General features: G+C 54.4%; 4 protein-coding genes across 4 annotated transcripts; all 4 read left to right on the forward strand.

The window, feature by feature from the left end:
- The first annotated feature begins 6859 nt into the window (after window positions 1-6859).
- On the forward strand, window positions 6860-12213 carry LOC148056869 (inositol 1,4,5-trisphosphate receptor-interacting protein-like 1). The gene is made up of 3 exons (XM_087747080.1): window positions 6860-6865; window positions 9524-9586; window positions 11197-12213. Exons 1-3 carry the CDS (start codon window positions 6860-6862, stop codon window positions 12211-12213), a joined length of 1086 nt encoding a protein of 361 aa, XP_087603206.1.
- A 1527-nt stretch (window positions 12214-13740) lies between these two features.
- On the forward strand, window positions 13741-16428 carry LOC148056870 (uncharacterized). Its single transcript, XM_087747081.1, has 2 exons — window positions 13741-13989; window positions 15412-16428. The coding sequence occupies exons 1-2, from the start codon at window positions 13741-13743 to the stop codon at window positions 16426-16428; spliced, it is 1266 nt and encodes a 421-aa protein (XP_087603207.1).
- A 1527-nt stretch (window positions 16429-17955) lies between these two features.
- On the forward strand, window positions 17956-20646 carry LOC148056871 (uncharacterized). The gene is made up of 2 exons (XM_087747082.1): window positions 17956-18204; window positions 19630-20646. Exons 1-2 carry the CDS (start codon window positions 17956-17958, stop codon window positions 20644-20646), a joined length of 1266 nt encoding a protein of 421 aa, XP_087603208.1.
- A 1528-nt stretch (window positions 20647-22174) lies between these two features.
- LOC148056872 (uncharacterized) lies at window positions 22175-24862 on the forward strand. The gene is made up of 2 exons (XM_087747084.1): window positions 22175-22423; window positions 23846-24862. Exons 1-2 carry the CDS (start codon window positions 22175-22177, stop codon window positions 24860-24862), a joined length of 1266 nt encoding a protein of 421 aa, XP_087603210.1.
- The last annotated feature ends 761 nt before the right edge of the window (window positions 24863-25623 follow it).

A 25623-nucleotide genomic window follows, 5' to 3' on the forward strand; every position in this document is an offset into this window, starting at 1 on the left:
GGGCAAAGCCGGGCAGCAGGAGCCACAGGAGCAAAATACACGTTAGTCCTTGCTTTTCCTCCCTGTCCCTAACTTGCTGTGTTGTGGTGTGCAGCTCCGGTGGCCTGGCTGCATCCAGGCTACAGCTCAGCGCTGCAGGGGGCTGACCAACAGCAAGTGCAATACTTCGTTAGCATCAGCAGCTGGAGAGCCCAGGCCAGTGCAGATATTGCACACAGCAATGGTGCTTGCAGTGTACAGTCACTGCACAAGGGCCAAAGGCTGGGAGCAGTCAGCCTTGGAAACCTTTGCAAACAGTTCCTGCCTGCAAATGCTGCCTGAGATGCCCCGATCAGCATGGAGAGATGCAACATTTCCCCTGCGGTGAATCAGCCAGCACTGGATTTGGGTCCCAGGGCAGTAGGTCTGCTCTCCAGAGCAGCAGCTGCAGCAGAAATCAGCAGAGGTTTCACTTAATCTGGTTACACTGCTGCAGAGCGTCACAACCGGGTTGGAAACGCTGCTCTAAGAGTGTGAAACCTAGTGAGGATTTGTTCCTCTTCCTCCTCCTTTGGGTAAAGTTAGGGAATAAAATATTTTTTATTTTTAGAGCTGGGAGAGGAAAAAGACAAATTTTCCTATCTTTCCAAGGGAATGGTGATGTTCATTGACATTTCTGATGCAGCCACTAGATGCCTCTGTTCTCTGATGAGCGCTCCAAAATGGGGCATGCGCTGGGGTGCCACAGCCAGGACCTGAACTTGGGGCTCAAACGATGTAGAAATCCTGATTGCTTCAGCCTCTTCCTCACTAAAGACCTTCTAATTAGCTGGGACTGTCCTTCCACATGTGACCATTAGGAGAGATGGTGCTGCTCAGTAATGGGAATGGTGGTGTCCACCTGCCTTTTCTGCTCCAGTTTTGTGGTGGCTCTGGAAGAGGTGGTGTAAAGCTCAGTCGCCAGTGGCCGTGTATCTGGGCATGGCCGCCTGGACCCGTACACCCTGTTCGTGTGACCATACAGACCATTGTGGTGTCCCACCCCTGGAACAGCACTCTCAGCCCTCACTGCCCCTCGGGGGTGAATCAATCCATACCAGAAAAGTCAGTCTTCAGGCAAAGCCATTAACCCAAGCAGAAACATTTCCTTAATTAATCCCGAAGTGTTTCCTTATGAATGTTTTGTACAGGTCCAGAGAGGAGACTGATGCCATTCAAATGGGAACCTGGTGCTTGGTCAGCATGAGGGAGCTTTTGTGGCTGCTGAAATAGTTGTGCCTCCATAAGATAAATGCTTGTACCATGTCCTTCCAACCCCAGAGAAAGTAGGCAGCAATGGTCAGCATAGAAAATCACATACAGTATTTGCTCCTTCTGGAGTGATCCCTCCCCTGAAATGATCTTGACCTGTGCAAGGATTTACTTGAGGGTCTCTTAATTTAAGCAAGGCAAATGTTCCTGCTCTGGTGGAGTTGGTTTCCTGGCCTAGCTTCATGGGGCTTGCACCAGCACGTTTTCTCTTATGAAAGTCCACACCAGGCCCTCAGGTAACAGTGCATAGTAAATATTAGAGCCAGATACCCAACTCAGAAATCCTGTAAGATACAAAGTGTTGATTTATGGATTTGGTGCAAAAAGACATTGTTTGTGTCTGGGCACTCAGTCTCACAGGGAAATGTTAGAGATCCTCTTGCTTGAGCTTTTTTCTTAACGAGCTGAGCAAAGTGCTGTGAAACCTTCAGAAGAGAACAAAAGTGGGGTCTCAGGATGAGGACACCTATAAAGGTCTTTTGCTGCCTAATTCTTCCTGTTTTCAGAAGCAAGGTGCCTCATTAGCACTACTGAATGTGATGGGGGCTCAGAGATCTGAGTCATCTGGGAAGATGTACTTTTTCAGTTGACACTGCTGAAGAAGCAAAGAGCAGCTCAGAGGAAGAAGCACTAGAAATTGCTAGTGACCTAGTAACACAAAAACTACTGGGATTCAAAATACCTTTGCAGATGTTTAGAAACCAGTAGTTACTCCATCTGTCACCCACTCCAACTAAAAGGGTCCCTCTGCTTCCCTCCAGAAGCTCTGGATCAGGGTGTAAACCTCATGACATGACTCCTCTCAGCATCCTGCTGCTAGTAACTGTGTTTTGTGGGGTCTAATCCACAGGTTTTTGGTTATGAGACATGAAAGGTTGGTAACTAGCCTTACAGTCATGATGGTACCAGCGTAACAGTGCTTCAGGCAGGCTTACATAGATGTGTCACACAGCATGCAGCACAGGCAGCCCTGAGGCTGGGCTTCCCCTAGACTGACACTGTGCAGGCCAAGCCACTTCTCTGGAAGCCACACATTGCCTGCCATTTTTTCCTAAATTAAAAAAAAAGGCTCAAATGTATGATAGAAAATGAAGCCTGGATTAACTGATCTCTCTCATCTCTCAGTGATTTCTTTGTGTTTTCCCTCGGGCCCATGCTGCTCTGTAGGATTATGGCATTCCAGAGTCATTGGCATAATGATAACACGACTAAGAAATATGGAGACTCCCCTCTCCATGCTAATCCATGCCAAGAGAATACTGAAGGCAGTAGATAAAGGAGTCACTAACACTGAGCTACATTTTGCTTCTAAGAATTGCCTCCCAGAGGCTGTAGCCATTTTGCAACCTTTTTAATTTTCAGAGAAAATGCCTCTTGTGCCCATAATTAAGAGTTTAATATGCCACAGGGTCCTGTTTATCACAATAACTTATTTTGCAAACAAATTGATAGAGAGACTCTTTGTAGGTCCTTTGAATATCTTTCAGCCAGCCCATTAGATGGGGCTGTGATACTGGGGATTTTAATCACTGATATCCATTATCCAGTTATTATTCATTTATTTTAATAAAGAAGCTGCATATTTCCTTTGTTTCACAGGCAGCAAGATCTGGTGAGGGATTTCAAAGCATGGAATATTTTAGTTATCTTCAGCATTGACTAACTATATTCACAAGTTTGCAGGGTGAACATCAGGCTAAGCTTTCTCCTCTCCTCTTAGCACCTCACAGAAGGCATGTGGATCCAAGGCAAAGACACCTGTAAATGTGGCATGCATCAGAAGACATATGGAAGCAGTCTTTTATCTCAGGTGATGATTAATTGCATGTTCCCAACTGGAATATAGTTTGAGAGCTCTCTGCAGTTCTTCAGCAGGAAAAAAAGGTCTGTGTAATCATTCTAACAACTGTAAGCAGAGGGGGCTGGAAATGGAACATGGCATCAGTGCACTGTCCTATTAAGAGTGCACATGAGATTTTATGGCAAAAAGTCAGATTGCTTTAGTGTCTCCTTGGTGCAAGATGATGCAAGGAGCAAAAGTAACTTGTCTGCAAGCTGTTTTGCCTCAACCAATAGCAATTGTTCTAAGTATGCTGAGGAGCCAGAGATTGAGTTATCATATACACTATGCACGTGTATGAATGTATTTTAATATATAGTGATGGTTTCTGTGACAAAAACAGCATCTAAATCACGGTGTCTCATGACTCCCTTTCTTGCTGTTCCACTTTGGTACCAGGAGGCAGCCTGATTTCCAGCTTACTTCTGTCCAAACTGCCCTGTTTGCATATGCTGGTGGGTGGACTCTATGCCCTTGTTTAGTTTCTCTTCTCTTCACTGCGCTGAGGAGGACATAGGGAAATTGAAAGCCAGCCAGATGCACACCAACATGAACAGGGAGGGAGTGCCTGTGGTATGTGAGCCATCAGGAATCAGTACAAAGAAAAGCTTTTGGGATGCCAATCTCAAATAGTTTGGGCCAAACCATTTTACCAAGGCAAGCAGCTGCAGTGCTGGCAGAATCTGCAGTGGAGCAGAGGATCACAGTGTACAGTGGGGTTTCCTGAACCAGGGAAACCTCAGGGGAGTGGAGAGACTCACCAGGAGTCCGCAGCTCACACAAGAGTGGCTGATGAGCACCCAGACCTATAGAAGAACCCCCTAGGGAGAGCTATCTTAAGGAGATTAAGGGGAAAGCAAATTATAGTAATTCGTGGCTGTCTTGGTGACAGTGACCATGAAATAACTGAGTTTCAAATCATTGGCGGTAGGAGGAAAACTGCCAGCAAAATTTCAACCCTGGATATGGGGAGAGCAGACTTCAGGCTGCTGAAGGAACTAGTTACTAAGGTCCCCATGGAATCTGCTTTTGAAAGTGTTGGGTGCCATGAATGCTGGTCACTTTTTAAGAGCCATCTCTTAAAAGTGCAGGAGCAGGCAATTCCAAAGTGGCAGAATTCAAGCAAGCAGGGCAGAAGGATGGCTTGGCTCAGCAGGGATCTTTTTCTAGATATTAGGTGGAAAAGGAAAGTGTATGGACACTGGAAGCAAGGACAGGCGACATGGGAGGACTACAGAGATTCTGTTTGCAACTGTAGGGAGAAAACTCGTGGGGCCAAAGCTTGATTAGAGTGTGAAGGACAACATAAAGGGCTTTTTAAAATATGTTAATAGCAAAAGGAGGATCAGAGATAATATTGGTCCGTTATTTGATGAGGTTGGTCACCTCACAAATACAGATGTAGACAAAGCAGAAATGTTCAATGCCTTCTTTGCCTCTGTCTTTAACACCATTGATGGGCCCTGGGACCCCCGGAGCCCTGTGTTGGAAGACTGTGACGGGGGGATGAGAAACTCCCAGAGGACTCTGAACTTGTTTGAGACTTCTTGCTTCAACTGGATGCACATAAGTCTATGGGGCCCAATGAGATTCATCCCAGGGCACTGAAAGAGCTGGCCAATGTTATTGGAGGGGCTCTCTCCATTATTTTTGTGAGTCTGGAGTCTTGGGAGTCTGGAGAGGCCCCAGTTGACTGGAAGCTGGCAAATGTTGTCCCAGTTTTCAGGAACAGTAAGAAGGAAGATCCTGGTAATTACAGGTCTGTCAGTCTCACTTCAGTGCCTGGTAAAATTATGGAGGTTATTCTGGGAGTTATTGAAAAACACTTGAGAGACAATGCAGTCTTTGGTCATAGCCAGCACGAGTACACGAGGCTGAAGTCCTGCTTAACTAACTTCATTTCCTTTCATGCCAAGGTCACCCATCTATCTGACCAACAGAAGCCAGTAGATATGTTTTTGGGGGGTTTTTAGCAAAGCTTTTGATACTGTCTCTCAGAGTATCCTTCTGGACAAATGTCCAGCATACAGCTAGACAAGTCCATAATACATTGGGTGAACAATTGGCTGACAGGTCAGCCAAAGAGTTATAGTAAATGGGGTTACATCAGGCTGGTGGCTAGTCACCCGTGGGGTTTCCCAGGGCTTGACTTTAAGGACAGTGCTCTTTGGTGTTTTTGTAAATTATCTGGACATGAAAGTCGAATGTACATGAAGTAAGCTTGCCGATGATACTAGGAGAAGCTGTGGATTCCCTCAAGAGTAGAGAGGCCTTACAAAGAGATCTGGATAGACTAGCGAGCTGGGCAATCACCAACCATATGAAATTTAACAAGAGCAAGTGCCAGATTCTGCACCTGGGATGGGGTAATCCTGGTTATATGTACAAATTGGGGGATGAGAGGCTGGAGAGCAGCCCTGCAGAAAAGTTCTTCACTGAGAGGGTGGTCGGTCACTGGAACAGGCTCCCCAGGGCAGCAGTCACAGCATCAAGCCCATCAGAATTCAAAGAGCATCTGGATGATGCTCTCAGTCATATGGTTTGGTTTTAGGCAGCCCTGTGAGGAGCAGGGAGTTGGACTTGGTGATCCTTATGGGTCCCTTCCAACTTGAGATAGTATATGATTCTATGATTCTAATGTAAATAGCCTTAAACTATGCCAATTAAATTTATTTTCTGTTTTTACCTGTCGTCACTGACAGTTTTGATTGGTGAGTACTGTAAAAACAATCCTGCAGTCCACTGAGTCTAGGTTTTTTCTGTTTTCTTTTGTTCAGTTCAACTAGAAAACTCTGACGCATTGAGGTAGACCTCAAATACCTAGCCCATTTTCTATTTACTACTTGACCACAAACATCCCTACGCTTGGGGAATACCCAGATGCTGGCTTGGAGAGGTGAGGAGACAGTAGTCTCCTCACTCCCTGGCCAGTACCCAGAGCAGCATGCACAGGCCATCAGACTGCCTTGCAGCTGTTCCCATCCACAGCATATCTGGATCCTGTCCTGACTCTGCCTCCTGCATCATGTCAAGGTAGATCACAGAGTTCTGTGGTCCCCTGTTCTGTAGAGGAGAATTATTGCTGCTCTTGTTTTCAGGAGCAGAGGAGGACCACATTTGCCTGCTATGCAGACCTCAAGTTCTGCTTTAGCAGATGCATTTTTAAGCCAGTAATTTTCCATACCACTTTATGCTATAGACAAGGCCTATTGAAGGGTGTAGAATAGAGAGTGCCAAACATGCACAAAATCTGTAATTATACACATCTCAGCACAGACCTTCACTTCAGTCTTGCAGTTTGCTAGGCTGAGGCACTCAGTAGAGAAACAGCTGCTTCTGTTTCAGGTCAGTTAAGTGTTGCATCAGGATCGAAGCATTCTTTTAGGCTGTTGTAAAATACAGCACTTAAACTGAGAAATGACTAATTTCTCCAGTCCTGTACTTTCCGGTTTGTTGCTACAAAAGGGATATTGCTGGAGAAAATACGTTGAGTTCCAGTGATCTTACCAAACCCAGAAATGTCATTTAACCACTGAGGCTTAAGAGTAATTGTTTGGGCTCTTCCACTTTAGGAACGCATATCACTGGAGAGGCTGCCCTATGTTTACCCTTTGCAGTCGCTACACCCAGAGTCTAGGACATGGTTTGATTTTCCAGTTAGAAAGCAAAGAAGTCAAGTATTGTAAATCTAGTATATTGCACACCGTGAGCTGCCATCAGTATGTCGTAATGAAGGTAAGCACATTGCTGAGGCCACCGCTCCTGAGCAGGTAATTCCTGGCCATTCAAAAGTACCCCAAATACAAGTATCTATTAATCCAGCTGTTGTTTCATCAGACATATTTGCTTTAATTCCTTGCTCCTAATTATTTCCTGTATTACAATATCATAGGAACTAGCCTACAGGTGATTTTAACACGTTGCTTGCAAAGAAAAGATGACATCCTTAATAACAGTAAAGCTGGCTTGTAAAAAGTCATGATTAATAACATTTGGTCCTAACCGTTTCTTTCCTTGGGCTATCAAATAAAGGCAATAATCCTTTGATGTATGGCGACAGCAGGATTCTGTGTCAACCTGCACTGCCAATAACCACCCATGTCCTGTGACATCCAAGCTAAGCTGCACGTTTGCATAGATTGGCATCATTTCAGTTATAAATCATCCAACAGCATACCTTTACATTGGAAAGTGATGTGGTGACCAACTTTCCAATCTAGCTGCATAAAGTATCAAGCAGCTTAAAGCATTTGACAAGAGCCATATGTGATAGAGAGAGAGCAGTGAGATGCCTGTGTCCTTCTTGCCAGTGTAGTTCCTAATGCCTTGCTTGATGTCAAGGAGAAAAAAGATATATACATTAGTTTGGAACTTCAAAATCATGCAGAAATGCTACTTCCACCAACAAATGCAAACCTACTGGCAATATTCCAGTTTAAAGGTGGCAGGGGTGACGGGGAAAGACATCCCTTGGCTTTTTTCTCCATATGACTACTTATTCTCAGCACACAGTCTACCTTGAGACTATCAACTCTCTCATAAGCCATTTCTTGATTCAGATATACCAAACCTTCTCATAGGCATATCTGGAAATGTTGGGCTCCCATTTGGGCCAAGCAAGGTTTGCTGGAAGTACCCTCTCTTCCATCTAGGCGGAGTTCTTGGCTTTTACGTGTTTGGCTAACATCTCCAGGTGTCTCATGGGTGGGTGGAATGGTAGATCCCAGACGGTTTACCTGCCTACAGCACATTTCACCCATTACCAATGATCCTGCTCTTTCTGGGAAAATTTGGACCTGCTATACATTTGATGTGCAATTGATCTGCGTATGGAGAGAGTGTCTGATGCATTCTAGAAATGTTAGACTCACTGTTATACACATATTTGGGTTTGGGAAATCCATAACAAATACGGTCCCTTTAGGAAATGTGTTGCGATGCATTCAGGCTTTATAGTGCAGAGATTGGTAACATTTGATATGTAGAGAGTAAATGATGCCTCCAAAATTATAGCTATATAAAAAAACCCAGCTAAACTATATTATTGGCTGAGACAACCAAGAGGTGCAAGGGGTGAGGGGAAAGTGATGCATTTTATTCCACTTAGTCCCTCTCCACATCTGAGTTTATAAGGAATCAGAGACACAGAATTTAAGATTTCCTAGAAGTGGGGTCAATCTTTAACAGTAGAGACTGCAATGATTTTAAAGATACTAAAGCTACTTTAGTACTGTAAAAAGGCAAATGAAAAAAACAAGTTCTAGGAAAATGGGAAAGATGGATAAATAGCATATGAAGAGGATGCAATAGAAACTGGAGGGGAAAAGATTAAAACTTGAAAAAAAAAATCCCTAACAACCTTCCTCCCTCTGAACACACACTCTCCCACTCACATACATAGTGCTCCACAGAGGTCAATTTAACATGACGAATTTGAATTGCTCACGGTCATTGTTTTCTGTCTTCTGATGTAAGGGACCAATTCATCACTAATGAGGAAACCAGTTAAGCACCTGATTATCTCCCATCTTGTATCTAAGTCCCACTGACTTCAGCAAGTTGAAATAATTGGCCAAAAGTCAATGGAAGTGCACCACTTACTCATCCATTGTTTTGGCTCAGAGTGCTCAAGGAATGTGAAACAGGTCATCAAATCCAGACTCTCCCAGTTGCAGGAATGATGGCCCAGATGTTCAGACAAGAGTGGTCTTCAGAACATATGTTCGCCATCCCATTCCTTCTCCCCAAACAGATACCAAATCCTTCTTAAGACTCTAACATAGTCTACACATTTATTGACTTGTGGAGGAAGTAACAAAGCTTTGGATTCACTCATGTACAGAAATATACAGCTAGGTTTGACCTCCTGAGGGAGGGGAGGGGAGAGGAGGGAAGGGGGGGGAGGGGAGGGGAGGGAAGGGGAGGGGAGGACAGGGGAGGGCAGGGGAGGGCAGGGGAGGGGAAAGGAGGTGAGGCGAGGGGAGGCGAGGAGGAGAGGAGGAGTGCCTGTGGTGGACTCTGGCACCTGTGACAGCATAAGGGAAGAGTCACAATGGGGGCAGTTAACAGGGGCAACAGAAGGCAGTGCAGAGCCAGTACAGCCTGGGCCAGCGGTGAGTGTGCATGCGGTGTGACGTTTGGGCTCGGCTGGATGAGGGCTAGGGCAGAAACGTGGACCCTTGGGAGGGGGATCTGACCCTGAAGCAAGGTCTTGGTGCTCAGGGGAGTGCTGTGGGCAGGGCACGGTGCTGCCAGTGCCGGGGCTGGGCACAGGCCTTGCTGCCTCCCAGCTCCCTCGCCCCCTCTCCTGCCTGCCTGCCATGTCCCTGCGGCTCCCGCCCCCGCTCCCCCCGCACAGCCCCACTGAGCCCCCTTCTCTTCTCTCTCCTGCAGGCCATGGCTCTGGTGATAGTGTTCGCCTTGAGTGCACTAGGCATCATCCACTTGCTACTGAAGGTCGGACATGAGCTGGGTGCCGCTGGGTGGCAGGGCGTGCAGCAGGGTGTGGAGTGGCTGAGCCAGGAGATGGCTCTGCTGCTTGAGGAGATGGAGCAGAGCCCCTGGGAGCCGAGCGGCATGGCCAGGGGAGCCCTGCTCTTTGCTGCCTTGCAGCAGTGGCAGTTCTGGGCCTTTGCTGGAGGCCTGGTCCTGCTCTTTTGGCTCTGCTGGCAGCTGGGGAAGAGGAGCCGTCAGCCAGGAAGCAGCAGCGAGCATGGCAGCTCCAGAAGCCTTCAGGAGGAGGAGGAAGAGGAGGAGGAGGAGCAAGAGGAGCAAGAGGAGGAGGAGGAGGAGGAAGAGGAAGAGGAGGAGGAGGAGGAGGAGGAGGAGGAGGAGGAGGAAGAGGGGGAAGAGCCATTACATACGGACAGGTTTCTAAACGAGTACACGTCGTGGCCGCTGCCAGAAAAGAGCAGAATATGCACAGTGGTGGAAGACCTGGTGCTGGTCCCGCTCTGGGTCTGCCAAATGCTCTCTGGCAATGGCTTCATACCGCGTCTGCAGCCAGCTGGCGGGGTGGGTGTCACGGAGGTACATTAAGACTAACCGAAACGAAGGACAAACTCAAACCACTTTGTTGCACAGAACAACCAAAACTGCACAACAGAAACCAATGAGAAACAGGGGTAAACCAAAATCAATCAACACTCTGATAACATTTAACACATAACAGGTTCGAGGTGTCAGTTGGGCAGGGTATTGTTACTACAGGGCCATAGAGACGACAATGATGATCTGAAGGGCGCGCACACACTCACTCACAAAGGGCGGGGGAATCTCTCTCCTTCCTTTGGGTACCCAGAAGATGTAATTGCTCACCCCGGGGCAGGGGGCGGTGAGGGCTCACTCAAGGATATCCAGAAGAAAATCACTCATCCAAAGGAGGTGAGGGCACTCAATCCCGGGAAGTTTCCTCAGGCGGCATCCCAACCCGAGGGGAGAGGTTTCAAACACAGACGCGCTGCTCTGAGAAGACCACTCAAAGGGGGTCTCTGGCGGTGCCCCATTTATACCCTGGGTCGGATCTGGGCCGTGGTCATCACTGGTCATGATCCAGAAGCTTCTCGGAGCCAAGGCGCCTCATTGGCTGTGGACCCTGCCTGGCGACCGAGAGGCCCCGCTCCTCCTGCTCCCCCTGCCAAAGGGCGCAGGCGCCTGGGGGCACGGCAGAGCACAAAAGGCACGAAGATGAGGCGCAAAATGCCAGTGTCCACCATGTTAAAAGCCCAGATCTTCATGGGGGTGGGGGGGAGTGTACCTGTCACAGTGGACAGCTTGGGTGAAGGCCGGAATGCCCCTGGAGAAGACCTTGTCTATCGCCTACTTGTGCCCCTGAAGCCACCCTCCCGGGCACTCCTTCTGAGGAGTCTGACCCTGCGGCGAAGGCCTGGCGCTCAGGGAAGCGCTGTGGGCAGGGCACGGTGCTGCCAGCGCCGGGGCTGGGCGCAGGCCTTGCTGCCTCCCAGCTCCCTCGCCCCCTCTCCTGCCTGCCCCCATGTCCCTGCGGCTCCCGCCCCCGCTCCCCCCGCACAGCCCCACTGAGCCCCCTTCTCTCCCCTCTCCTGCAGGCCATGGCTCTGGTGACAGTGTTCGCCTTGAGTGCACTAGGCATCATCCACTTGCTACTGAAGGTCGGACATGAGCTGGGTGCCGCTGGGTGGCAGGGCGTGCAGCAGGGTGTGGAGTGGCTGAGCCAGGAGATGGCTCTGCTGCTTGAGGAGATGGAGCCGAGCCCCCGGGAGCCGAGCGGCATGGCCAGGGGAGCCCTGCTCTTTGCTGCCTTGCAGCAGTGGCAGTTCTGGGCCTTTGCTGGAGGCCTGGTCCTGCTCTTTTGGCTCTGCTGGCAGCTGGGGAAGAGGAGCCGTCAGCCAGGAAGCAGCAGCGAGCATGGCAGCTCCAGAAGCCTTCAGGAGGAGGCGGAGGCAGAGGGGCAAGAGCCATTACATATGGACAGGTTTCTAAACGAGTACACGTCGTGGCCACTGCCAGAAAGGAAAAGAATATGCACGGTGGTGAAAGAGCTGGTGAATGACCTGCTCTGTGTTTGCCAAATGCTCTCTGGCGATGGCTTCGTGCCACGGCTGCAGCCAGCTGTCGGGGTGGGCGGCTTCCGAGAAGGCTGGAATGCCCCTGGAGAAGACCTTGTCTACCGCCTGCTTGTGCCCCTAAAGCCACCCCCTGGGCACTCCTTCCACCTCGAGCTGGGCACCGAAGGGGAGATGCTGGTGAGGGACTCCCGCCTGCGTGTGGAACTGCAATGCACGTGCAGAAGGGAGCGGCGGCTGGGGGACATGCTCTGCTTCCTCCACCGCCCTGCGGACGAGCTGATGAGCAGTCAGGAAGCCAGCCTCCTACAAACTCTCTGCACTGGCTCGTACCTCGACGTGCAGAAAACGGCCTTCTGGCTCCAGGAGCTGATGACAGCAGCCTGCGTTGCTGTGCCTCAGGCGGCCACATGCAAGCTAACGGTGCTGCCCTCCACACGCTTCTGCAAGCTCAAGCTGACCAACGCCTTCAAGAGATCCCTCTATGTTGAGCTGGTCTTGGCGGTGCGGCAAGGCAACTCATTTGTGAGCATGGAGTAGGCAGAGGTCAGTGTTACCAGCAGTGCGAGGTGGCCGAAGACACAGCGAGCCAAAGAGAGAGCGCGAGGTGGGCGAAGAAGCTGCTTGCTGCAAGGAGGCTTGCGACAGAGGCTGCGTTACCACCTGGGCAGCGACCGCCCACCCTCTTGACGAGACTCCATTCCCTCCGGGACTTTTACCCTGGGCAAAGATGCCAATAAATCTTTCTGGTTTTTAAAAGCTGCCTGTAAATACACTGAGAGAAGAACGAAGGGGGGCTGGATGCACCAGCCGTTAACTGTCTTGGGATGTGACCATCGCAGGGTGGAAAGAAGGTGCATAGCTCACACCAGGCTGCAGAGAGCCAGGAGGCAGGTGACAAACCTCTGCTGATGTGGTGGGTTAACCTTGGCTGGCCGCCAGGTGCCCAACAAGCCGCTCTCATTCCCCCTCCTCAGCAGGACAGGGGGAGAAAATGAGATGGAAAAGCTCGCGGGTCGAGATAAGGACAGGGAGATTGCTTAGCAGTTACCATCACAGGCAAAACAGACTCGACTTGGGGAAAATTAATTTCATTTATTGCCATTCAGAAGTAGAACAGGATGGTGAGTAGCAAAGTCAAAACGAAAACCACCTTCCCCCAACCCCCCACGCCTTCTTCCCAGGCACAGCCTCACTCCTTCACAACCAACTCCTTTACCTCCTCCCCCCGAGCGGCACAGGGGATGGGGCATGGGGGTTGCGGTCAGTTCAGAGTATTTGTCCTTCCCAGGGGTCCTTCCCACGGGCTGCAGTTCTTCAAGAGCTGCTCCAGCGCAGCTCCCCCATGGGCCACAGCTCTTGCCACAAAACCTGCCCCTGTCTTGGCTCCTCTCTACGAGCCACAGCTCATGTCGGGACCCTGGTGCGGTGTGGGCTCTCCACAGTAGAAGGAGAGAAAGAAGAAAAAGCGGGAGTGGGGCACAGTAGAGAAGAAAAAGAGAAGAAAAGGAAGGGAAAAGGAAGATGGACTGGAACAGGAGAAAGAAGAGGCAAGAGAGGAAGAGAAGAAAAGAGAGAAGAAAAGAGGGGAAGAAAAAAAGGAAGAGAAAAGGGAGAAGAAAAGGAAATGGAGCAGCAAGGGAGAGGCGAGGCCAGGCGAGGCCAGGCAAGGGCGTGCGTGTGATGCGCTCTGGCGCCTGTGACAGCATAAGGGAAGAGTCACAATGGGGGCAGTTAACAGGGGCAACAGAAGGCAGTGCAGAGCCAGTACAGCCTGGGCCAGCGGTGAGTGTGCATGCGGCGTGAAGTTTGGGCTGGGCTGGATGAGGGCCGGGGCAGAAACGTGGACCCTTGGGAGGGGGATCTGACCCTGAAGCAAGGTCCTGGTGCTCGGGGAGTGCTGTGGGCAGGGCACGGTGCTGCCAGTGCCGGGGCTGGGCGCAGGCCTTGCTGCCTCCCAGCTCCCTCGCCCCCTCTCCTGCCTGCCCGCCATGTCCCTGCGGCTCCTGCCCCCGCTCCCCCCGCACAGCCCCACTGAGCCCCCTTCTCTCCCCTCTCCTGCAGGCCATGGCTCTGGTGACAGTGTTCGCCTTGAGTGCGCTGGGCATCATCCAGTCGCTGGTGAAGGTCAGAGATGAGCTAGGTGCCGCTGTGCGCCGGGGCGTGCAGCAGCATGTGGAGTGGCTGAGCCAGGAGATGGCTCGGCTGCTTGAAGAGATGGAGCAGAGCCCCCGGGAGCCGAGTGGCGTGGCCAGGGGAGCCCTGCTCTTTGCTGCCTTGCAGCAGTGGCAGTTCTGGGCCTTTGCTGGAGGCCTGGTCCTGCTCTTTTGGCTCTGCTGGCAGCTGGGGAAGAGGAGCCGTCAGCCAGGAAGCAGCAGCGAGCATGGCAGCTCCAGAAGCCTTCAGGAGGAGGAGGAAGAGGAGGAGGAGGAGCAAGAGGAGCAAGAGGAGGAGGAGGAGGAGGAAGAGGAAGAGGAGGAGGAGGAGGAGGAGGAGGAGGAGGAGGAGGAAGAGGGGGAAGAGCCATTACATACGGACAGGTTTCTAAACGAGTACACGTCGTGGCCGCTGCCAGAAAAGAGCAGAATATGCACAGTGGTGGAAGACCTGGTGCTGGTCCCGCTCTGGGTCTGCCAAATGCTCTCTGGCAATGGCTTCATACCGCGTCTGCAGCCAGCTGGCGGGGTGGGTGTCACGGAGGTACATTAAGACTAACCGAAACGAAGGACAAACTCAAACCACTTTGTTGCACAGAACAACCAAAACTGCACAACAGAAACCAATGAGAAACAGGGGTAAACCAAAATCAATCAACACTCTGATAACATTTAACACATAACAGGTTCGAGGTGTCAGTTGGGCAGGGTATTGTTACTACAGGGCCATAGAGACGACAATGATGATCTGAAGGGCGCGCACACACTCACTCACAAAGGGCGGGGGGAATCTCTCTCCTTCCTTTGGGTACCCAGAAGATGTAATTGCTCACCCCGGGGCAGGGGGCGGTGAGGGCTCACTCAAGGATATCCAGAAGAAAATCACTCATCCAAAGGAGGTGAGGGCACTCAATCCCGGGAAGTTTCCTCAGGCGGCATCCCAACCCGAGGGGAGAGGTTTCAAACACAGACGCGCTGCTCTGAGAAGACCACTCAAAGGGGGTCTCTGGCGGTGCCCCATTTATACCCTGGGTCGGATCTGGGCCGTGGTCATCACTGGTCATGATCCAGAAGCTTCTCGGAGCCAAGGCGCCTCATTGGCTGTGGACCCTGCCTGGCGACCGAGAGGCCCCGCTCCTCCTGCTCCCCCTGCCAAAGGGCGCAGGCGCCTGGGGGCACGGCAGAGCACAAAAGGCACGAAGATGAGGCGCAAAATGCCAGTGTCCACCATGTTAAAAGCCCAGATCTTCATGGGGGTGGGGGGGAGTGTACCTGTCACAGTGGACAGCTTGGGTGAAGGCCGGAATGCCCCTGGAGAAGACCTTGTCTATCGCCTACTTGTGCCCCTGAAGCCACCCTCCCGGGCACTCCTTCTGAGGAGTCTGACCCTGCGGCGAAGGCCTGGCGCTCAGGGAAGCGCTGTGGGCAGGGCACGGTGCTGCCAGCGCCGGGGCTGGGCGCAGGCCTTGCTGCCTCCCAGCTCCCTCGCCCCCTCTCCTGCCTGCCCCCATGTCCCTGCGGCTCCCGCCCCCGCTCCCCCCGCACAGCCCCACTGAGCCCCCTTCTCTCCCCTCTCCTGCAGGCCATGGCTCTGTTGACAGTGTTCGCCTTGAGTGCACTAGGCATCATCCACTTGCTACTGAAGGTCGGACATGAGCTGGGTGCCGCTGGGTGGCAGGGCGTGCAGCAGGGTGTGGAGTGGCTGAGCCAGGAGATGGCTCTGCTGCTTGAGGAGATGGAGCCGAGCCCCCGGGAGCCGAGCGGCATGGCCAGGGGAGCCCTGCTCTTTGCTGCCTTGCAGCAGTGGCAGTTCTGGGCCTTTGCTGGAGGCCTGGTCCTGCTCTTTTGGCTCTGCTGGCAGCTGGGGAAGAGGAGCCGTCAGCCAGGAAGCAGCAGCGAGCATGGCAGCTCCAGAAGCCTTCAGGAGGAGGCGGAGGCAGAGGGGCAAGAGCCATTACATATGGACAGGTTTCTAAACGAGTACACGTCGTGGCCACTGCCAGAAAGGAAAAGAATATGCACGGTGGTGAAAGAGCTGGTGAATGACCTGCTCTGTGTTTGCCAAATGCTCTCTGGCGATGGCTTCGTGCCACGGCTGCAGCCAGCTGTCGGGGTGGGCGGCTTCCGAGAAGGCTGGAATGCCCCTGGAGAAGACCTTGTCTACCGCCTGCTTGTGCCCCTAAAGCCACCCCCTGGGCACTCCTTCCACCTCGAGCTGGGCACCGAAGGGGAGATGCTGGTGAGGGACTCCCGCCTGCGTGTGGAACTGCAATGCACGTGCAGAAGGGAGCGGCGGCTGGGGGACATGCTCTGCTTCCTCCACCGCCCTGCGGACGAGCTGATGAGCAGTCAGGAAGCCAGCCTCCTACAAACTCTCTGCACTGGCTCGTACCTCGACGTGCAGAAAACGGCCTTCTGGCTCCAGGAGCTGATGACAGCAGCCTGCGTTGCTGTGCCTCAGGCGGCCACATGCAAGCTAACGGTGCTGCCCTCCACACGCTTCTGCAAGCTCAAGCTGACCAACGCCTTCAAGAGATCCCTCTATGTTGAGCTGGTCTTGGCGGTGCGGCAAGGCAACTCATTTGTGAGCATGGAGTAGGCAGAGGTCAGTGTTACCAGCAGTGCGAGGTGGCCGAAGACACAGCGAGCCAAAGAGAGAGCGCGAGGTGGGCGAAGAAGCTGCTTGCTGCAAGGAGGCTTGCGACAGAGGCTGCGTTACCACCTGGGCAGCGACCGCCCACCCTCTTGACGAGACTCCATTCCCTCCGGGACTTTTACCCTGGGCAAAGATGCCAATAAATCTTTCTGGTTTTTAAAAGCTGCCTGTAAATACACTGAGAGAAGAACGAAGGGGGCTGGATGCACCAGCCGTTAACTGTCTTGGGATGTGACCATCGCAGGGTGGAAAGAAGGTGCATAGCTCACACCAGGCTGCAGAGAGCCAGGAGGCAGGTGACAAACCTCTGCTGATGTGGTGGGTTAACCTTGGCTGGCCGCCAGGTGCCCAACAAGCCGCTCTCATTCCCCCTCCTCAGCAGGACAGGGGGAGAAAATGAGATGGAAAAGCTCGCGGGTCGAGATAAGGACAGGGAGATTGCTTAGCAGTTACCATCACAGGCAAAACAGACTCGACTTGGGGAAAATTAATTTCATTTATTGCCATTCAGAAGTAGAACAGGATGGTGAGTAGCAAAGTCAAAACGAAAACCACCTACCCCCAACACCCCACGCCTTCTTCCCAGGCACAGCCTCACTCCTTCACAACCAACTCCTTTACCTCCTCCCCCCGAGCGGCACAGGGGATGGGGCATGGGGGTTGCGGTCAGTTCAGAGTATTTGTCCTTCCCAGGGGTCCTTCCCACGGGCTGCAGTTCTTCAAGAGCTGCTCCAGCGCAGCTCCCCCATGGGCCACAGCTCTTGCCACAAAACCTGCCCCTGTCTTGGCTCCTCTCTACGAGCCACAGCTCATGTCGGGACCCTGGTGCGGTGTGGGCTCTCCACAGTAGAAGGAGAGAAAGAAGAAAAAGCGGGAGTGGGGCACAGTAGAGAAGAAAAAGAGAAGAAAAGGAAGGGAAAAGGAAGATGGACTGGAACAGGAGAAAGAAGAGGCAAGAGAGGAAGAGAAGAAAAGAGAGAAGAAAAGAGGGGAAGAAAAAAAGGAAGAGAAAAGGGAGAAGAAAAGGAAATGGAGCAGCAAGGGAGAGGCGAGGCCAGGCGAGGCCAGGCAAGGGCGTGCGTGTGATGCGCTCTGGCGCCTGTGACAGCATAAGGGAAGAGTCACAATGGGGGCAGTTAACAGGGGCAACAGAAGGCAGTGCAGAGCCAGTACAGCCTGGGCCAGCGGTGAGTGTGCATGCGGCGTGAAGTTTGGGCTGGGCTGGATGAGGGCCGGGGCAGAAACGTGGACCCTTGGGAGGGGGATCTGACCCTGAAGCAAGGTCCTGGTGCTCGGGGGAGTGCTGTGGGCAGGGCACGGTGCTGCCAGTGCCGGGGCTGGGCGCAGGCCTTGCTGCCTCCCAGCTCCCTCGCCCCCTCTCCTGCCTGCCCGCCATGTCCCTGCGGCTCCTGCCCCCGCTCCCCCCGCACAGCCCCACTGAGCCCCCTTCTCTCCCCTCTCCTGCAGGCCATGGCTCTGGTGACAGTGTTCGCCTTGAGTGCGCTGGGCATCATCCAGTCGCTGGTGAAGGTCAGAGATGAGCTAGGTGCCGCTGTGCGCCGGGGCGTGCAGCAGCATGTGGAGTGGCTGAGCCAGGAGATGGCTCGGCTGCTTGAAGAGATGGAGCAGAGCCCCCGGGAGCCGAGTGGCGTGGCCAGGGGAGCCCTGCTCTTTGCTGCCTTGCAGCAGTGGCAGTTCTGGGCCTTTGCTGGAGGCCTGGTCCTGCTCTTTTGGCTCTGCTGGCAGCTGGGGAAGAGGAGCCGTCAGCCAGGAAGCAGCAGCGAGCATGGCAGCTCCAGAAGCCTTCAGGAGGAGGAGGAAGAGGAGGAGGAGGAGCAAGAGGAGCAAGAGGAGGAGGAGGAGGAGGAAGAGGAAGAGGAGGAGGAGGAGGAGGAGGAGGAGGAGGAGGAGGAGGAAGAGGGGGAAGAGCCATTACATACGGACAGGTTTCTAAACGAGTACACGTCGTGGCCGCTGCCAGAAAAGAGCAGAATATGCACAGTGGTGGAAGACCTGGTGCTGGTCCCGCTCTGGGTCTGCCAAATGCTCTCTGGCAATGGCTTCATACCGCGTCTGCAGCCAGCTGGCGGGGTGGGTGTCACGGAGGTACATTAAGACTAACCGAAACGAAGGACAAACTCAAACCACTTTGTTGCACAGAACAACCAAAACTGCACAACAGAAACCAATGAGAAACAGGGGTAAACCAAAATCAATCAACACTCTGATAACATTTAACACATAACAGGTTCGAGGTGTCAGTTGGGCAGGGTATTGTTACTACAGGGCCATAGAGACGACAATGATGATCTGAAGGGCGCGCACACACTCACTCACAAAGGGCGGGGGGAATCTCTCTCCTTCCTTTGGGTACCCAGAAGATGTAATTGCTCACCCCGGGGCAGGGGGCGGTGAGGGCTCACTCAAGGATATCCAGAAGAAAATCACTCATCCAAAGGAGGTGAGGGCACTCAATCCCGGGAAGTTTCCTCAGGCGGCATCCCAACCCGAGGGGAGAGGTTTCAAACACAGACGCGCTGCTCTGAGAAGACCACTCAAAGGGGGTCTCTGGCGGTGCCCCATTTATACCCTGGGTCGGATCTGGGCCGTGGTCATCACTGGTCATGATCCAGAAGCTTCTCGGAGCCAAGGCGCCTCATTGGCTGTGGACCCTGCCTGGCGACCGAGAGGCCCCGCTCCTCCTGCTCCCCCTGCCAAAGGGCGCAGGCGCCTGGGGGCACGGCAGAGCACAAAAGGCACGAAGATGAGGCGCAAAATGCCAGTGTCCACCATGTTAAAAGCCCAGATCTTCATGGGGGTGGGGGGGAGTGTACCTGTCACAGTGGACAGCTTGGGTGAAGGCCGGAATGCCCCTGGAGAAGACCTTGTCTATCGCCTACTTGTGCCCCTGAAGCCACCCTCCCGGGCACTCCTTCTGAGGAGTCTGACCCTGCGGCGAAGGCCTGGCGCTCAGGGAAGCGCTGTGGGCAGGGCACGGTGCTGCCAGCGCCGGGGCTGGGCGCAGGCCTTGCTGCCTCCCAGCTCCCTCGCCCCCTCTCCTGCCTGCCCCCATGTCCCTGCGGCTCCCGCCCCCGCTCCCCCCGCACAGCCCCACTGAGCCCCCTTCTCTCCCCTCTCCTGCAGGCCATGGCTCTGGTGACAGTGTTCGCCTTGAGTGCACTAGGCATCATCCACTTGCTACTGAAGGTCGGACATGAGCTGGGTGCCGCTGGGTGGCAGGGCGTGCAGCAGGGTGTGGAGTGGCTGAGCCAGGAGATGGCTCTGCTGCTTGAGGAGATGGAGCCGAGCCCCCGGGAGCCGAGCGGCATGGCCAGGGGAGCCCTGCTCTTTGCTGCCTTGCAGCAGTGGCAGTTCTGGGCCTTTGCTGGAGGCCTGGTCCTGCTCTTTTGGCTCTGCTGGCAGCTGGGGAAGAGGAGCCGTCAGCCAGGAAGCAGCAGCGAGCATGGCAGCTCCAGAAGCCTTCAGGAGGAGGCGGAGGCAGAGGGGCAAGAGCCATTACATATGGACAGGTTTCTAAACGAGTACACGTCGTGGCCACTGCCAGAAAGGAAAAGAATATGCACGGTGGTGAAAGAGCTGGTGAATGACCTGCTCTGTGTTTGCCAAATGCTCTCTGGCGATGGCTTCGTGCCACGGCTGCAGCCAGCTGTCGGGGTGGGCGGCTTCCGAGAAGGCTGGAATGCCCCTGGAGAAGACCTTGTCTACCGCCTGCTTGTGCCCCTAAAGCCACCCCCTGGGCACTCCTTCCACCTCGAGCTGGGCACCGAAGGGGAGATGCTGGTGAGGGACTCCCGCCTGCGTGTGGAACTGCAATGCACGTGCAGAAGGGAGCGGCGGCTGGGGGACATGCTCTGCTTCCTCCACCGCCCTGCGGACGAGCTGATGAGCAGTCAGGAAGCCAGCCTCCTACAAACTCTCTGCACTGGCTCGTACCTCGACGTGCAGAAAACGGCCTTCTGGCTCCAGGAGCTGATGACAGCAGCCTGCGTTGCTGTGCCTCAGGCGGCCACATGCAAGCTAACGGTGCTGCCCTCCACACGCTTCTGCAAGCTCAAGCTGACCAACGCCTTCAAGAGATCCCTCTATGTTGAGCTGGTCTTGGCGGTGCGGCAAGGCAACTCATTTGTGAGCATGGAGTAGGCAGAGGTCAGTGTTACCAGCAGTGCGAGGTGGCCGAAGACACAGCGAGCCAAAGAGAGAGCGCGAGGTGGGCGAAGAAGCTGCTTGCTGCAAGGAGGCTTGCGACAGAGGCTGCGTTACCACCTGGGCAGCGACCGCCCACCCTCTTGACGAGACTCCATTCCCTCCGGGACTTTTACCCTGGGCAAAGATGCCAATAAATCTTTCTGGTTTTTAAAAGCTGCCTGTAAATACACTGAGAGAAGAACGAAGGGGGGCTGGATGCACCAGCCGTTAACTGTCTTGGGATGTGACCATCGCAGGGTGGAAAGAAGGTGCATAGCTCACACCAGGCTGCAGAGAGCCAGGAGGCAGGTGACAAACCTCTGCTGATGTGGTGGGTTAACCTTGGCTGGCCGCCAGGTGCCCAACAAGCCGCTCTCATTCCCCCTCCTCAGCAGGACAGGGGGAGAAAATGAGATGGAAAAGCTCGCGGGTCGAGATAAGGACAGGGAGATTGCTTAGCAGTTACCATCACAGGCAAAACAGACTCGACTTGGGGAAAATTAATTTCATTTATTGCCATTCAGAAGTAGAACAGGATGGTGAGTAGCAAAGTCAAAACGAAAACCACCTTCCCCCAACCCCCCACGCCTTCTTCCCAGGCACAGCCTCACTCCTTCACAACCAACTCCTTTACCTCCTCCCCCCGAGCGGCACAGGGGATGGGGCATGGGGGTTGCGGTCAGTTCAGAGTATTTGTCCTTCCCAGGGGTCCTTCCCACGGGCTGCAGTTCTTCAAGAGCTGCTCCAGCGCAGCTCCCCCATGGGCCACAGCTCTTGCCACAAAACCTGCCCCTGTCTTGGCTCCTCTCTACGAGCCACAGCTCATGTCGGGACCCTGGTGCGGTGTGGGCTCTCCACAGTAGAAGGAGAGAAAGAAGAAAAAGCGGGAGTGGGGCACAGTAGAGAAGAAAAAGAGAAGAAAAGGAAGGGAAAAGGAAGATGGACTGGAACAGGAGAAAGAAGAGGCAAGAGAGGAAGAGAAGAAAAGAGAGAAGAAAAGAGGGGAAGAAAAAAAGGAAGAGAAAAGGGAGAAGAAAAGGAAATGGAGCAGCAAGGGAGAGGCGAGGCCAGGCGAGGCCAGGCAAGGGCGTGCGTGTGATGCGCTCTGGCGCCTGTGACAGCATAAGGGAAGAGTCACAATGGGGGCAGTTAACAGGGGCAACAGAAGGCAGTGCAGAGCCAGTACAGCCTGGGCCAGCGGTGAGTGTGCATGCGGCGTGAAGTTTGGGCTGGGCTGGATGAGGGCCGGGGCAGAAACGTGGACCCTTGGGAGGGGGATCTGACCCTGAAGCAAGGTCCTGGTGCTCGGGGGAGTGCTGTGGGCAGGGCACGGTGCTGCCAGTGCCGGGGCTGGGCGCAGGCCTTGCTGCCTCCCAGCTCCCTCGCCCCCTCTCCTGCCTGCCCGCCATGTCCCTGCGGCTCCTGCCCCCGCTCCCCCCGCACAGCCCCACTGAGCCCCCTTCTCTCCCCTCTCCTGCAGGCCATGGCTCTGGTGACAGTGTTCGCCTTGAGTGCGCTGGGCATCATCCAGTCGCTGGTGAAGGTCAGAGATGAGCTAGGTGCCGCTGTGCGCCGGGGCGTGCAGCAGCATGTGGAGTGGCTGAGCCAGGAGATGGCTCGGCTGCTTGAAGAGATGGAGCAGAGCCCCCGGGAGCCGAGTGGCGTGGCCAGGGGAGCCCTGCTCTTTGCTGCCTTGCAGCAGTGGCAGTTCTGGGCCTTTGCTGGAGGCCTGGTCCTGCTCTTTTGGCTCTGCTGGCAGCTGGGGAAGAGGAGCCGTCAGCCAGGAAGCAGCAGCGAGCATGGCAGCTCCAGAAGCCTTCAGGAGGAGGAGGAAGAGGAGGAGGAGGAGCAAGAGGAGCAAGAGGAGGAGGAGGAGGAGGAAGAGGAAGAGGAGGAGGAGGAGGAGGAGGAGGAGGAGGAGGAGGAAGAGGGGGAAGAGCCATTACATACGGACAGGTTTCTAAACGAGTACACGTCGTGGCCGCTGCCAGAAAAGAGCAGAATATGCACAGTGGTGGAAGACCTGGTGCTGGTCCCGCTCTGGGTCTGCCAAATGCTCTCTGGCAATGGCTTCATACCGCGTCTGCAGCCAGCTGGCGGGGTGGGTGTCACGGAGGTACATTAAGACTAACCGAAACGAAGGACAAACTCAAACCACTTTGTTGCACAGAACAACCAAAACTGCACAACAGAAACCAATGAGAAACAGGGGTAAACCAAAATCAATCAACACTCTGATAACATTTAACACATAACAGGTTCGAGGTGTCAGTTGGGCAGGGTATTGTTACTACAGGGCCATAGAGACGACAATGATGATCTGAAGGGCGCGCACACACTCACTCACAAAGGGCGGGGGGAATCTCTCTCCTTCCTTTGGGTACCCAGAAGATGTAATTGCTCACCCCGGGGCAGGGGGCGGTGAGGGCTCACTCAAGGATATCCAGAAGAAAATCACTCATCCAAAGGAGGTGAGGGCACTCAATCCCGGGAAGTTTCCTCAGGCGGCATCCCAACCCGAGGGGAGAGGTTTCAAACACAGACGCGCTGCTCTGAGAAGACCACTCAAAGGGGGTCTCTGGCGGTGCCCCATTTATACCCTGGGTCGGATCTGGGCCGTGGTCATCACTGGTCATGATCCAGAAGCTTCTCGGAGCCAAGGCGCCTCATTGGCTGTGGACCCTGCCTGGCGACCGAGAGGCCCCGCTCCTCCTGCTCCCCCTGCCAAAGGGCGCAGGCGCCTGGGGGCACGGCAGACCACAAAAGGCACGAAGATGAGGCGCAAAATGCCAGTGTCCACCATGTTAAAAGCCCAGATCTTCATGGGGGTGGGGGGGAGTGTACCTGTCACAGTGGACAGCTTGGGTGAAGGCCGGAATGCCCCTGGAGAAGACCTTGTCTATCGCCTACTTGTGCCCCTGAAGCCACCCTCCCGGGCACTCCTTCTGAGGAGTCTGACCCTGCGGCGAAGGCCTGGCGCTCAGGGAAGCGCTGTGGGCAGGGCACGGTGCTGCCAGCGCCGGGGCTGGGCGCAGGCCTTGCTGCCTCCCAGCTCCCTCGCCCCCTCTCCTGCCTGCCCCCATGTCCCTGCGGCTCCCGCCCCCGCTCCCCCCGCACAGCCCCACTGAGCCCCCTTCTCTCCCCTCTCCTGCAGGCCATGGCTCTGGTGACAGTGTTCGCCTTGAGTGCACTAGGCATCATCCACTTGCTACTGAAGGTCGGACATGAGCTGGGTGCCGCTGGGTGGCAGGGCGTGCAGCAGGGTGTGGAGTGGCTGAGCCAGGAGATGGCTCTGCTGCTTGAGGAGATGGAGCCGAGCCCCCGGGAGCCGAGCGGCATGGCCAGGGGAGCCCTGCTCTTTGCTGCCTTGCAGCAGTGGCAGTTCTGGGCCTTTGCTGGAGGCCTGGTCCTGCTCTTTTGGCTCTGCTGGCAGCTGGGGAAGAGGAGCCGTCAGCCAGGAAGCAGCAGCGAGCATGGCAGCTCCAGAAGCCTTCAGGAGGAGGCGGAGGCAGAGGGGCAAGAGCCATTACATATGGACAGGTTTCTAAACGAGTACACGTCGTGGCCACTGCCAGAAAGGAAAAGAATATGCACGGTGGTGAAAGAGCTGGTGAATGACCTGCTCTGTGTTTGCCAAATGCTCTCTGGCGATGGCTTCGTGCCACGGCTGCAGCCAGCTGTCGGGGTGGGCGGCTTCCGAGAAGGCTGGAATGCCCCTGGAGAAGACCTTGTCTACCGCCTGCTTGTGCCCCTAAAGCCACCCCCTGGGCACTCCTTCCACCTCGAGCTGGGCACCGAAGGGGAGATGCTGGTGAGGGACTCCCGCCTGCGTGTGGAACTGCAATGCACGTGCAGAAGGGAGCGGCGGCTGGGGGACATGCTCTGCTTCCTCCACCGCCCTGCGGACGAGCTGATGAGCAGTCAGGAAGCCAGCCTCCTACAAACTCTCTGCACTGGCTCGTACCTCGACGTGCAGAAAACGGCCTTCTGGCTCCAGGAGCTGATGACAGCAGCCTGCGTTGCTGTGCCTCAGGCGGCCACATGCAAGCTAACGGTGCTGCCCTCCACACGCTTCTGCAAGCTCAAGCTGACCAACGCCTTCAAGAGATCCCTCTATGTTGAGCTGGTCTTGGCGGTGCGGCAAGGCAACTCATTTGTGAGCATGGAGTAGGCAGAGGTCAGTGTTACCAGCAGTGCGAGGTGGCCGAAGACACAGCGAGCCAAAGAGAGAGCGCGAGGTGGGCGAAGAAGCTGCTTGCTGCAAGGAGGCTTGCGACAGAGGCTGCGTTACCACCTGGGCAGCGACCGCCCACCCTCTTGACGAGACTCCATTCCCTCCGGGACTTTTACCCTGGGCAAAGATGCCAATAAATCTTTCTGGTTTTTAAAAGCTGCCTGTAAATACACTGAGAGAAGAACGAAGGGGGCTGGATGCACCAGCCGTTAACTGTCTTGGGATGTGACCATCGCAGGGTGGAAAGAAGGTGCATAGCTCACACCAGGCTGCAGAGAGCCAGGAGGCAGGTGACAAACCTCTGCTGATGTGGTGGGTTAACCTTGGCTGGCCGCCAGGTGCCCAACAAGCCGCTCTCATTCCCCCTCCTCAGCAGGACAGGGGGAGAAAATGAGATGGAAAAGCTCGCGGGTCGAGATAAGGACAGGGAGATTGCTTAGCAGTTACCATCACAGGCAAAACAGACTCGACTTGGGGAAAATTAATTTCATTTATTGCCATTCAGAAGTAGAACAGGATGGTGAGTAGCAAAGTCAAAACGAAAACCACCTTCCCCCAACCCCCACGCCTTCTTCCCAGGCACAGCCTCACTCCTTCACAACCAACTCCTTTACCTCCTCCCCCCGAGCGGCACAGGGGATGGGGCATGGGGGTTGCGGTCAGTTCAGAGTATTTGTCCTTCCCAGGGGTCCTTCCCA

The sequence above is a fragment of the Nipponia nippon genome, unplaced genomic scaffold, assembly GCF_047370975.1.
Source record: "Nipponia nippon isolate SJK-2023a ecotype South Korea unplaced genomic scaffold, ASM4737097v1 scaffold_11, whole genome shotgun sequence".
In the NCBI taxonomy this organism is placed as follows: Eukaryota; Metazoa; Chordata; class Aves; order Pelecaniformes; family Threskiornithidae; genus Nipponia; species Nipponia nippon.